Source organism: Dermochelys coriacea, chromosome 10 (assembly GCF_009764565.3).
Source record: "Dermochelys coriacea isolate rDerCor1 chromosome 10, rDerCor1.pri.v4, whole genome shotgun sequence".
Classification (NCBI taxonomy): domain Eukaryota; kingdom Metazoa; phylum Chordata; order Testudines; family Dermochelyidae; genus Dermochelys; species Dermochelys coriacea.
The window spans coordinates 63,900,977-63,915,748 of NC_050077.1; the positions used below are offsets into that span (position 1 = coordinate 63,900,977).

Here is a 14,772-nt window from a genome sequence, read left to right on the forward strand (position 1 = left end):
GGGAAGGTTGCTCAGTGTATTTGCTGTGAACATAATCACTAAACCATAGGTAATGAAAACAAAATAGGTGTACTAAGGATGCATTTCCACCTGAAGTTTTATTTTCTGATGATTGTAAGTTGAAGTCAGATGCTTTGATATCATTTGAAAGTGTTGTGTGTAACAAGTGCCTGGATATGTAACTAACCTGCTTTGAATTATATAAAATCTTTTCAAAATATGCAATGGTTAGATGAAGCAGGAACTGCTGCCAGTAACAATATCAGAAGCATTTAATATCATTGTCATTTGCTGCACTATATTTTAATTCATTTTTGTGAGCAACATCCTCCTCAAGTTGCAAGTTCAATATATTAAAAAATCTCATATACTGAATCTACTTAATTTAGCTTTAGGCTGTTACACTACAAATAATTTAGAACGTTTTTGTTTTGCTCATTTTGACTACATAAAATACTTGTTTTAAATTTCACATTTTAGAGCTGCGATTTATTACCAGTACTACTGTAATTTAAAAAACTGACTGAGGAGACACTGGCTAGGGAAAATAGCAGTAGGATTAGGAAATTCAGCTTTAGGACAAATTTAATGCAGGCTGGAAAGGGAAACTTTTCTGATCTGAGGCATGTCAAATGAACTAGTGGGTCTCAGACCAATTACTGTTTCCATCAAATGGACACCATTGTGGGCAACCTTATCAGAGAGCTCAAGGACTGAACAAGCAGGAAGGAGAATGAATTCACCCAAGTGACCGGAACCATACTGGCAGGATGATGCAAGAAGAGAGTGTAGTACAGCTACCTGTGCTGTAGAAAGTGAACTTCAGTTCTGTTAATCTTGTGCCCCTTGGGAGCAGCGAAACACAAAAGGAAGTCTGATGGCAAAAATTTTCTTGCCAATGACAATTTTAGCTCTAATGATGACTACAGATACAATCATGATACTGAAGTTTCAACAAGTCTAAGTGCAAGACAAAAGACTGCATAGGAACTAACCTGTTCCATGAAATAAAAGGAATTTATTTAACTTACAAAGGTAAAACTAAGAAATAACACTTCCTTTTTCTTTCATATCCATACTTCACAACCTGCAATTAAAATCCCCTTTGGAGAAAGGTGCATTTTATCCCATTATATTTTACATTGCTGCACAGACACCAAAATTCTCATTGAAGAAGTAGGACAACTACTTAACATTTAAATACACAGACATACATTCCAATATCTCATTAAGATCATGGTTTTTGTTTACACAGAAAATACATCTAAATATGACAACAGCGACTAGTATATTACAGCAACCAATACTGAACTCTGCATAGTTTATATAATATGCTGTGGTAATAACTTAAATTACCAGTTTTATCAACTATTTATTAGCTGGCCACATAAAGCCTGACATTTATCTGAAATGTGGCATTGTATGTTACATTGGTATTCTCTTTTATAGCTTCATTTAAGCAAGTCTTTGTTTTTCCTGGACAAATATAAGAGTTTCAAAACTAAAAGCTAACTAAAAACATGTTTCTCTTCACTACAAACATTTAATGTTCACATTACATTTCTAATGTAAAGGCAGATCTCCAAAATATAAAACAGCCATCAAAGAAAAAGTAATGTGCAAATAAAGAAAACATTGCATTTTAAAAACATGTTCATGTGCAATGTATAGTATCAACTGTGTATTAATACTACCTGGTAAAAATATCAGCATAAAATGATACGAGTCTCATAGTACATTTTTTCCACAGCTTTTGCATCTGTTACTTTCCTGGCCTACAAATTCTTCCATACTCTGAATACCCTTCATTACAACAGGCTATTTTTTAAATGAGTGATTGTAGACATGCTTCAATCAGGGGCAAGAACTGAAAGAAAAATAAAACCTGAATCACATTACACACTGCTTATTAACTTTATTTTGCCACGGTGCTTGTGTATGTCTGCGGCTACTGTTAGAATCTGTGTAATATACTTACAAAGGAGGCCTGCGGTAGGTTGAGCACTAACCTACCTATGACTTTAATAGGTTTTATTCTTTGTTTTTTTACAATGCACAACATGCATTTCCATTCCCACCAATCTATGTATGCAGTGCTCAAGAACCCTGCTTTAAAAGTCAGTCTTTTTTGTGTTTCATATAGTATTTAATGCTGCAGTAATTGCTCTGAAAGCAATGTACGATAATTCCTTTCATTAATGCATATTACTGCATTGTAGCTATTTAACGGAACTGTATAGAAAACAGGCCTAAACAGCATAAATCTACAGATCGTGAAAAATGCCTGCAGGGATGTTGAAAGCATTAGGTAGAACTCTCATTTTCAGTGTGCCATCTGCTCCACAGGAGAAGATGCGATTGTCTTGCACAGTTTCAATCTGCATGACTCCAGCACCAATATTTCTGAATATGGACTGTTTGGCATGTTCGTTTTTAAAGGAATGAATTAACCCGTAGTCTGAGAGTCCCCAGATCTATATTAAGAGAATGAGACAAGACAGAATGCGGTTAAAATGTGCCCTTTCTATTGAGAATCTGGATCAAAACCTTTCCTGCATCAAAATCCATTCAGCACAGAAGAAGGGAGAGAAAATATGGATGGTCAGAGAGGAAGTTGTATAGCTCCAGGATTCTCAAGATGCTCTTTTAACTGGCATAAATTAGAGCAGCCTAGGGGCTGCTTTAATGAATGACAGCTGTTCACAGTCTCTTAAGTGACCATACACCAGCTGTGAATTCATGTAGTGAAGCTGAGCTCCCCTCCACCTCATCCTGGCCTTCTCTGTTACCTGCATGCCCCACCCTATGCCCCCACTTCTGATTTATCCCATATGATTGGGGTGGAGATGGGAGAGGTGTCTGGCATACAAACTGCTTTTATGCCAGCGAAGAATTCCCCTCTGCTAGAATAGGAGCACAGAATCTGGCTCAAATTTCATTAACACTGGTGCATAATGAGTTTCTGACTTTGGGACCCAGTTCTGCAAAGTGTGGAGAGTCCTCAAGGTCAGTGATGTAGGTTTAGGCCATTAGGAGGCAGGGGTTCTCTTATCTGACTATAAAACATACTGCACCTCTATAGCATGGTTTAGCTAAGGCAAAGCTTCTGCGTGCTCTCTCTGTTGCGTTCACCTATTGTCTTTCCTCTTGTATTCAGATTGCAAACACTGTGGGACAGGGAGTGTGCTTTTTGCAGTGTCTAAGCAGAATTGGGTACTGGCCCACGATTGGAGTTCCTAGGCACTACCCCAATACAACTAGTTATTCTTATTTAGAATTTGACGTTGTACAGCTACTGTGACTACCCTATAGATCAACTGGCTGTTTATTTTAACAATTACTATAGCACTGTTGCAGGAAAAAGAAATCCAAAGGAAAACAAGAACATATTCAGAAAGGAAGACAGTAATAAATTAAGATAAAACAGCATAATGCACTGTGCTTTCTCCATGTAAAATTCATATAAAAATTCAGCCAGTTCAATAATCTTACCTTCATGTTACCTTCTGCTGAGCCTGTTGCAAAGTATTCTTCAGAAGGATCTAGCGAAAGAGCCTTAATAGCAGAGTCATGCGCTTGGAAGGTATGCAGGATTTGTCTCTGTCTGATGTCAAAGATGCAGATGCACCCTTTTCTGCCTCCAGAAATCAACAGTTGCTGCTTAGGTGCATATTGAAGCACTGTGGCACCATGATCATGACAAGTGAAGGCTGAGAAACATTGTAAGATTGTTACAGATCTGTAGTCTTCAATTTTAAAGTACAGTTCTATTCTGAAAGGTGACTGGCAGTTTTTTACTCTACAGATATGCTCCTTTTGAGTGTGTGGGTATATAGTCATATCTGCTACATGAATGACAAACTTTTCTATATTACTGTTTACACTTAGAGCTGCAGATCCAGCAGAACTAAGAGTGAGATGGATTCTATTCCTTTAATCAGTTAATTTTGATTTATAGTTTAAACACTCATCCCTGGTTGAAATTATAAAAATTGAGAAAATATAAAATTCATACTGTACGTTAAATTACATTAAACTAATAAAAATATGAAAGTTGTAAAGTTGAGCACTCAATTAGAAAACACTAAAAAGTTGTGCAAACTTAATTCGGCCATTTTGTGTGTATGCATTATGATAATCTTCAGTTATGTGATCAAATGCTATTTTCTCCACAGGACCTCTGCTTCATTCATTTTCTCTTAAAACTGAGATCCAGTACTTCTGTGACATTGTACAGAAACTAACTACATTTTACAGCCCATATTTTAAATATGTATAAAAAATTTGCCTATAACTTGCATATCTAGTTGCTTGAGCAAAAGCAGTGATTACTAGCTACATGCATACTTAATTGTTTTAAGACAAGAAAATTAAAGCAAGTTCAAATCTGAGTTGAAGTAAAAGATGAAAGTACTCGACTGAGGCAAATACATTCATGAAACAAAAATATCTTAAAAAAACACAGGGTTAAACACAAATGCTAAATTAGATTTGCTTTGTTGTACTAATACACTCAGTAATACTTCATGGTATTCCAAGATGCGTCTATGAGCACAATACTCAGAGCTGTCCTTCGCAATCAGAGCTGGCTTACTAATGTGGCACCAGAAGACTGACTCTACAATGTCTGGCAGCCAATAACATAATTCCTTTCTAAACTTGGACCCAGCCTGGGTTAAGATGGCTGGCAGGTGGCTAAGCACTCTATATGGCACTCACCATATCAGGCACAGTCAAGTCTATCAGCCTCTTTCTGCTGTATATGGCATATAAAAAGACTCTAGCCCCAAAGGTCTTCATTCCCCAACAAGCAGAATAAAGAAAAGGGGGCAAGTCCAAGGCTGTTATCTTTACTGATCATGTGAATAAGAACACCCATGGAGGAGCTAATGATGGTCTAAAACAAGGCCCTACTCTGAGCCCTTCACTCTTCAGTTGTTCATCAAGTAGCACAGGGAGCAATATCCTGACATCAGAATCCCCTTTCACACTATTACATTTTCTCTTGGCTGTGTGTCCTTCCCTCATGCTGCTCCTTTTCCACAATCACAACTCCTCTGTTGCTGGACTTTCCCCCCCTTTTCACCATAATCACTCCATCTAATTTTTCCCATCCTTGCAGCTTCCCTCACTCCAAAGATCTCAAAAATAAATCTTCAGTCACAATTTACATTAACATGAAGAGGAAAAAATCCATCATGGAACATTCTATACCATCAAGATAGATACACACACAACTTCCCAACCACACAATCTTTTTCCTGTAACTCGTGTCCATCCTTGACCTTGTTTGTTATACTTAAGCGGGCATCATGCCTGAATTAGACTGTAAAGCTCTTTGGGACAGGCCCTGTATCTTCTTAGTCATAACCGCCAACATACAGCTCCCCTGCTTCAAGGCAGTGCTGAAAGCTAAAATTAACTGCCAGTTTCAGGAGAGGTCTACATGCAGACTTATAGACCTGTTGTTAATGATGTCTAAAAAGTTTGAACATATGATGCCAAAACCAAACAGCTGCATTCAAATATTTAACCCTTTATAAACACCTTCACAAGACGGCCTTGCATGTGACCTTTTCTGATTTTTTTTTTTTTTTACGCTTTTGTATGTATAAAAGTAGACTGTCATGTTGGAGGCCATAAAATCTACTGTTTCAAGACACTCAGCAGTACTGGTATTGCACTGATTAACTTGTAATATAGATGTTTAGTCTAGCCCCATATGAAATTTTCCTCTCAAAATCCACACACAAATCCCACTTGCTTCTTTAACCATTAAAAAACCAAAATGTTTTACTGCAGTACTTACCGTGAATGAGACTGTTACCAGGGGATATTAAAGTGTCCCACAAGCACACATTTCTGGTGGAAAAACAAAACAAGTCATGATGGCATCTTGCTAAATGATCCCTGGGATAGTATGGGTCACTTAGAAGATGAGGATGACTTGTGCAGGACCTTTGCAGTCACAGGGGGAAGACATGCAAAAGCACAAATGACAGTTAAGAGCCTAACTCCAGTTGATTGTGTCATTCAAGCCTTTGAAAAACTCTGAAATCCCCATTGGGGACTATGCTTGACTCTGCCTTCCTTGAAGGCTAAGGGCTTGTCTATACAGTGCTTTGGTCTGCACTGGAGAGGTTTAAATTTTAGTCTGCATTACCGTGTTTGCTACTGGCCCATGTGGACCCTGATCCTGCACACTAAGAGTTCTCTAGTGCACAACAACATAGTACAATTTGAAACAGGACTACATTGATATGCAACAGGGAACTTTTAGTGTAGGTGTTAGTGCACAACACGCTAGTGTGGACTAAAGCACATGTAGACAGCCCTTGTTAGTCTTACAGAAAGGCTGGGAAACATACATGCCATTCAATATCACAATGAGGATTGCTGCCTGCATCTACTAAATAAGCTCCTCCCCAACCCAATACAAATGTACCCATCAGAATGAGTTGCAGTTGGGATGTCTGGAAACCACTGAGTAATGATAGACAGCCACATTAGAAATGAAGAACACTACCAAAGTGAAATAATTTAAAACCAGAACAGTCCTGGTTCTGGTTTTAAAAAGAACAAAAAGAGGTGCTCAGTCAATAACCCTTGGTTCCTGGCAGTAGACCTCAATAATATGTATTTAATTAAAGGAGAAAAAAGGATAATTTAGCACTTAGTGATAAGGAGCTTTGAGAAGCCAACAGAATAAGGGGAATCAGTCTGCAGAAGGAAAGTAACTGAAGGAGTGACACACAAGCAGGCAGCCATGCACATATAGCTGGTAAGGGAATTCAACAGCGTTTAGAACATTGGGCTTCAAAATTCTGGCTTCAAGATCCAAAGATCTGTTACAGGTAGCTTTCCTGAAAGCCTTTCACCTCTCAGCCTAGATGTTATCTATTTTTGACTGCATACTGTGGAAGCAAAAAAAAGAAAATAAGTGGGTCTGAGGGTAGATGTTTTTACTAATTGAGAAATTAAAGGAAAAAAACCCTAACAACGCGAGAGTTGCAGAAGACGCTGTTTTCGCTTCTACTTTTAGCTGATAAGGATGAAATACTGCTTTAGGCAGAAACCTTGAGATAAGGTAGCATCCGGAGGGAGTTTGTATAAACAAATTGACAACCATTAGCCATTGATGTACATAACAGGAAGGTATAAATACTTGTCTTAGTCTGCTTGAAGGGGGAAGGTCTGCCTAAGGTCAGGGGAACCCATGTCCGACCGCAGTCTTCCCTTGCAATTGCTCATAATAAACTGCCTCTGGCTTGTTGCTAACAAATACAGAGTAAGGCCTTGTTTTCTTCCACAATTCTCTCTTACCACACCTGTTATCGTTGGACTGCCCGGATGTAGCCACTAGACTTGAAGAGGTAATGAATGCGAAGTCACTTGTGGTTTTACTGTGACACTGCCAACTCTATAAAATGAAACAAACGATCACCAAGATGCAATCTTATCACCTATACGTCAGGACTTTAGATACAAACCCTGATTACTTTGATTAAATACTAAAATCCCTATAGGAAGCAACACTGAAAGTGCAGAGAACAAAAAGATAAATTTTTATTAAATTCTAGTATTAAGAAAAATTCTAAAATAATTCACTATAATTAAATTGTGACAAACAGTACAGTATGTTTTATCAATATAAATTCACAATTAAGTGCTGGCTTTGTGTGCTGTATAATTAACAGCAAAGAACTAAGAAGAGTGAAGTCTTTTTTTTTTTTTTTTTTAAAGCTTGATGTGCACTACAATAGATTTCAGTCTTAGTAAATTCAAGGACAATGCTTAGGTTATATCTGTCATCACATTACAGCTTGTTGTTGATTCTGAAATGAATTCTTCAAAGCTGCGTCCATTAAATGCTATACCTGTTTTGATAGTCTGCCAATTAGCACAGCAGAGAAAAACATTGATCAAGAATCTGAACATTATCTGAACCTGCCTTTGACCTGTTTGAAACTTTGTAAAGTAAGAGACACTCAGTCTTGGTTCCTAAACATTTCTCCTATAAAAAGAATTTTATTACGTACCAGATATGGTTTAGGATTAGATACAATTTGGTTGACTTGCCAAATACTTAAAAATCCCTCTCCATCAGCCACGCCACACTGCAAGAAAAAAATTTCATTTATTCTATAAACCGCTGAAAAGGTCTCCAGTGCCCAGTCTACCTTTTCAGCACTTTTGTGATATTTAACAAGAAGCTGAAATAGCTGCATGTATATTTAAATACAGTGGGTAAAAATCTGAAAGGCACCTATGTGATTCAAGAGTCTTAAGTTTCATTTTCAAAAGTGACTTGGGCACATAGCCACCTAAATCCTTTTGTGGCTTTAGGCCTAAGTCCAAATTTTAGAACCTCAAAAACTCTGCTCAGCTGGTGCCTAAACTTCTATCCGTGAGCATGCACAAAGCCAGTTACATCCTGATGCTGGTGAGTGGTTCAATGCTTAAACCTTAGAGGGATTCATAAACTAGGCCTTTCCATCCCCGCAACCCAAACCAGGTTCAAATCCCCACTCTTCAGGATTTGAAATAGGGACTTGAACTCAAATTTCCAATCGCTCGGGTGAATGCCCTGCCACTGAGCTAGAGGATATTCTGGGGTGCCTGTCCCACAATCTCTCCCGTTGAAGCTATTCCACTTTGTATAAATACTTAAATATTCACTGGGCCAGAATGAGTGTGACAATAAGGCTATAGCCAAGTTGTTAGCACATTCACCTGGGAGTCTGGTTCGAGTCCCAGCACAAGACCAAAGCACACTATGGAACTACTAGTGTGCAGTGGCAAGGTCCAGACAGCCATTTAGTGCGCAGCAAGCTAGCGCTCTGTATGTCCAAACACCAGCTTGCCACACAACAACAGGCAAGCCCTAAGTCTCTTTGAAATGTTCCTATACGATGAAGCCCTCTTTTGAAACTGGGACTCGGGTACTTTTGAAAAAAAATTTCCTACATGTTTGAAGTAGATTTTTAAATTTTTTAATTTTAAATACCTCAGCATATGTTAGACCTGATACCCCACACACTACTGAAACAAGTTTAATTTAAAAAAAAAAAACACACGATGTCTTATAAAAATGATTTAAGAATGATTATACAATAACTGCATTGTACTATGTGTGGCAAAGCCACAGGGAGCTCTGAAGAGCAACACAAATGAGTAGCAATTAAACCTTTAGACCACACTCAGGTACACTGTATATGCTATGTGCTTCAGACACCGTTTTAAAGAAAGTTTATAATATTTCACTGATACTATTCAAATCCCTGTACCTGTAAAGTCAGGCTTTTAGTTCCACAATGTGGTTTAATGTTTCCAGCTGCCCCTAAATGTGGGGCTTGTCCGGGATTCTGGGATGACCCTTTTTGTTGTCCTGTAACTGGCTTAGAGGGATGCCAAAACATTCCTAACTCACAGCAAGTCACTTTTATTCCCTTAAGGTTGTAATAAGGTTAATCAAAGTCAAACAAAGTAAGTTTGTCTTTACATACACAGTAAAATATACAGAACTAGTCCTGAAAAATCAGAAGATATGGCTATTGCGGAAAACAAAACCGAGGGGTTGGCAAATTCCTCTTAACTGCTTGGCAAATTCCTTCTTATAACTGAGCATCTGTTTCCTGCTGAGACACTTCCTCCCTCCTGAGCTTAATCCTCTGAAGCCCCTCCACCCCCACAGACTTGCTTCCAGGGAGCTCCATTTACATTGCTTTCCTCCTCCCATCCCCTCCCCTGTTTCTCCATGTACGATGGGGCCAGACAGAACTCCTATTCCCTGAATGGCTCCACAGTGGGCTCAACCCCAAGCATCTTCCTCCTTTGAACAGGAGGGTTTAATATATTAGTTAGGTATTGTGAGGTGTTTCAAAGCCTTAAGCTTATCCAGAAAGCAGAGCAGGAGATGCCAGCTGGCAATTACTCTAGTTTGAATCAATCCCACTTTTTGCAAGATGGCCAGTAGGAAAGAATCAGTGAATGAACACTTTTCAGAGTAGCAGCCGTGTTAGTCTGTATTCGCAAAAAGAAAAGGAGTACTTGTGGCACCTTAGACTAACATTTATTAGAGCATAAGCTTTCGTGAGCTACAGCTTACTTCATCGGATGCATTTGGTGGAAAAAACAGAGGGGAGATTGATATACACACACAGAGAACATGAAACAATGGGTTTATCATACACACTGTAAGGAGAGTGATCACTTAAGATAAGCCATCACCAGCAGCAGGGGGGGGAAAGGAGGAAAACCTTTCATGGTGACAAGCAAGGTAGGCTAATTCCAGCAGTTAACAAGAATATCAGAGGAACAGTGGTGGGGGGGGGGCAGTGGGAGGGAGAAATACCATGGGGAAATAGTTTTACTTTGTGTAATGACTCATCCATTCCCAGTCTTTATTCAAGCCTAAGTTAATTGTATCCAGTTTGCAAATTAATTCCAATTCAGCAGTCGCTCGTTGGAGTCTGTTTTTGAAGCTTTTTTGTTGAAGGATAGCCACTCTAAGATCTGTGATCGAGTGACCAGAGAGATTGAAGTGTTCTCCAACTGGTTTTTGAATGTTATAATTCTTGACGTCTGATTTGTGTCCATTCATTCTTTTACGTAGAACTGTCCAGTTTGACCAATGTACATGGCAGAGGGGCATTGCTGGCACATAATGGCATATATCACATTGGTTGATGCGCAGGTGAATGAGCCTCTGATAGTGTGGCTGATGTGATTAGGCCCTATGATGGTGTCCCCTGAATAGATGTGGACAGAGTTGGCAATGGGCTTTGTTGCAAGGATAGGTTCCTGGGTTGGTGGTTCTGTTGTGTGGTTGCTGGTGAGTATTTGCTTCAGATTGGGGGGCTGTCTGTAAGCAAGGACTGGTCTGTCTCCCAAGATCTGTGAGAGTGATGGGTCGTCCTTCAGGATAGGTTGTAGATCCTTGATGATGCGTTGGAGAGGTTTTAGTTGGGGGCTGAAGGTGATGGCTAGTGGCGTTCTGTTATTTTCTTTGTTGGGCCTGTCCTGTAGTAGGTGACTTCTGGGTTCTCTTCTGGCTCTGTCAATCTGTTTCTTCACTTCAGCAGGTGGGTATTGTAGTTGTAGGAATGCATGATAGAGATCTTGCAGGTGTTTGTCTCTGTCTGAGGGGTTGGAGCAAATGCGGTTATATCGTAGAGCTTGGCTGTAGACAATGGATCGAGTGGTATGATCTGGATGAAAGCTAGAGGCATGTAGGTAGGAATAGCGGTCAGTAGGTTTCCGATATAGGGTGGTGTTTATGTGACCATCGCTTATTAGCACCGTAGTGTCCAGGAAGTGGATCTCTTGTGTGGACTGGTCCAGGCTGAGATTGATGGTGGGATGGAAATTGTTGAAATCATGGTGGAATTCCTCAAGAGCTTCTTTTCCATGGGTCCAGATGATGAAGATGTCATCAATGTAGCACAAGTAGAGTAGGGGCATTAGGAGACGAGAGCTGAGGAAGCGTTGTTCTAAGTCAGCCATAAAAATGTTGGCATACCGTGGGGCCATGCGGGTACCCATCACAGTGCCGCTGACTTGAAGGTATACATTGTCCCCAAATGTGAAATAGTTATGGGTGAGGACAAAGTCGCAAAGTTCAGCCACCAGGTTAGCCATGACATTATTGGGGATACTGTTCCTGACTGCTTGTAGCCCATCTTTGTTGTGGAATGTTGGTGTAGACGGCTTCTACATCCATAGTTCACCTGCGCATCTACCAATGTGATATATGCCATCATATGCCAGCAATGCCCCTCTGCCATGTACATTGGTCAAACTGGACAGTCTCTACGTAAAAGAATGAATGGACACAAATCAGATGTCAAGAATTATAACATTCAAAAACCAGTTGGAGAACACTTCAATCTCTCTGGTCACTCGATCACAGACCTAAGAGTGGCTATCCTTCAACAAAAAAGCTTCAAAAACAGACTCCAACGAGAGACTGCTGAATTGGAATTAATTTGCAAACTGGATACAATTAACTTAGGCTTGAATAAAGACTGGGAATGGATGAGTCATTACACAAAGTAAAACTATTTCCCCATGTTATTTCTCCCCCCCACCCCACCCCCCACTGTTCCTCAGATATTCTTGTTAACTGCTGGAAATAGCCTACCTTGCTTGTCACCATGAAAGGTTTTCCTCCTCCCCCCCCCCGCTGCTGGTGATGGCTTATCTTAAGTGATCACTCTCCTTACAGTGTGTATGATAAACCCATTGTTTCATGTTCTCTCTGTGTGTGTGTGTGTATATCAATCTCCCCTCTGTTTTTTCCACCAAATGCATCCGATGAAGTGAGCTGTAGCTCACGAAAGCTTATGCTATAATAAATTTGTTAGTCTCTAAGGTGCCACAAGTACTCCTTTTCTTTTTTTTGAATGAACACTGACTCTTTTTTAACCTTACATTAAAACGATGGTGAAGAGGAATCCACCTACTTCAGAATGTGGAGGCAGGCAGAAATTGGTGCAGGTAATAAACATAAATGGGTCAGATAAATGAAGGATTATAGTTGAATTTGGAGGCTGCTCAAAAGAAATTGTTCAGAATACACAAGACTTCTAATCTAGCCCTATGTTTGTGGGGAGATCACACAAGCTGGAGGGACTCCAATGAGTTCCATTTTCAGGCAGGGGATTCTTTGGCCAGACTTGGTCCAGGCTAAGGGGAAGGAGCTCTAGCTATTCACTAGCATCAACTTCTTTTCAGCTGTCCCTCTGCCATTCCAGCTGTCCAGCCAGGACCAAATATACATCTACAGCTCTCTCCATTAGCCTAAACCCCACACTGGGCACCCTTGTGGTCATTCACCCACATAGCCCTTGTCCTAAAATCTGCCACCATCTGTTACTGGTCTAAGACTGAGTGCTGCCCATCTTGCATGATTAATTTTATTGATAATAGCATCTTGCAATTAAATTTCAGAAGAATTTTGAGATGGAGAAGGAAATGTCTAGTGGCTTAAAAGAGTGACAGCTTTTTGGAAGTTGCTTGCATGTTGGCAATGGAATTGGTAGCCCCAGTGGCAATGGATTTGTGGGAAAAACATACAGATGAGGCAGTCAAGAGTGCACAACTATCCGACCTACAAATCATCATTTCAGAGCACAGCTGACTGTGACTAACTGGAGTTTTGTTTGTTTTTTTTTTTAAAATGAAAAATGCACAGTTGTTGACACTTTTTGCAGGAACATGTCTCAGGTCCAGAATGAATTTCTGGTCCACACCAGAGAGAGACCCACTCCAGAACAGCCAATAGAATAGTGTTTAGGACACTCACCTGGGTTGTGGGAGACCAGGTTCAAGTTGGGGCAAGTCTGATTCAGAGCAGAGACTTGCAACTGGGTCTCCCACATCCATGCTAAGTGCCCTAACCATGAGGCTCCTGGCTGTTATGGGTTGGGTGTCACTCTGTTTTTTTTGTGAAAAATGTTGAAAGTTCTCCGTTTTGTCCTAATGCACAATGGGAATTTTTTTGAAATCTCAAAACATTTTTGTGGGACATTTTCTCAATGCACTCTACTTAGGTGTATAATCAGCTACCATCACTTTGTAATTTCTATTCAATGATTCCTTAGGATCACTGTCACCTTAAAGGAAAAACTTTCAAAACCAGTTCTGATAGTCCAGTATATCTTCTGTTTTCTCTTCTTTTTTTTTTTTAGTACATATATTTGAATGAAAACCAGAATACATCTCCTGTCTAGAGGCTCCTCTGCTCTTGATGTTCTTTCCCTACCTGAAATACTAAACCTCAGTCTGTAACATCATCTCTTCCACAACAATCAACTGCAATGTCACAAAGAGGGGGATTATTTCTTTGTGTGAGGACAAATAGGAGACACATTCTTCAATAAAATCATGTTTTTATTCCTACCTGTGAAACACAGGGGAGGAGAGTACAGAAGCTATAAAAATATATAAACAGAACTGATTTCTATTAATTTCTCTAGCTTTATGCCAGTATGATTCCACTGGAATCAATGGTATTACATGGGCAGAAACTGATAAACCAGAGGGGAGAGTTCATCTCAATGTTTATTCAAAGTCTTCCATAAACATCAAAAATTAGTTGCTCTGGTAATGGTTATGTCAGCAAAAGCACTTTGACTTGAAGCAGTAAGACACAGCAGATGAACACTTCAGAAATAAATCATGTACCAGATTCACTGTCACACTACAGCTACCTTGCAGTGGAGATGCAAATCTAATTTAAATAAATAGTTAGGTAAGTGTGGTTTACACTGTCAGGATGCCACAAAGCAAGTGGAGAGTATGAATGAATCTGGGCCCTAGTTTCCACAAAAATGTCTAGTAAGGATGAGGGGAAAATCCAGAAATTATATAATAGTTTCAAAACTGAGAGCCAGATTTCTTGGTCCAGACATTTTGTGCAAGACTATTGTGAATGATAAGGAAGTGGGGGAGAAAGAGACTTTAAAGCCACTGTTATACTCCCCAATTCTTGGGCTGTCTGGGCAAGGATTGAGTCCACCAATATAAGTTACAGCAGCCCGAAGTCGGCTCTAAGTAATGTCTGGTGGCTCATGGGACCTCAGAGCCATTCTAGTAGCTGGACATCCTAACACCATAGACGGTTACAAGAAGTGAAGTATGTGTCAAAATGGTGGCTCTGTGCATTGCAGGATTTCCCAAGGTGGAAGAGAGAGGATGTTTACAGCTTCTTTGTTCCAGTGGAGCAGCACAAAGCAGACAGACAGTACTACTGAATCAAGCCCAAATGAT

At 39.8% G+C, this 14,772-nt stretch overlaps 2 protein-coding genes across 4 annotated transcripts in view; one reads left to right on the forward strand and one right to left on the reverse strand.

Annotated features, from left to right (window-relative positions):
• The window catches only part of GLDN (gliomedin), a 71,280-nt gene that overhangs the window by 53,989 nt on the left and 2,519 nt on the right, over positions 1–14,772 (forward strand). The window lies entirely within an intron of this gene.
• DMXL2 (Dmx like 2) overlaps positions 999–14,772 on the reverse strand; it is a 116,715-nt gene continuing 102,941 nt past the window's right edge. For 2 of the 3 annotated variants that reach the window (XM_038418704.2, XM_038418703.2), the window contains 5 exons: positions 8,040–8,117; positions 7,329–7,420; positions 5,810–5,862; positions 3,493–3,710; positions 999–2,474 (listed from right to left, as the gene is read on the reverse strand). In XM_038418704.2, coding sequence (XP_038274632.1) covers positions 2,265–2,474; positions 3,493–3,710; positions 5,810–5,862; positions 7,329–7,420; positions 8,040–8,117 — 651 coding nt within the window. In that variant the 3' untranslated portion in view covers positions 999–2,264. The remainder of the gene's footprint in view (positions 2,475–3,492; positions 3,711–5,809; positions 5,863–7,328; positions 7,421–8,039; positions 8,118–14,772) is intronic. The other variant, XM_043493263.1, reaches the window with a different exon arrangement.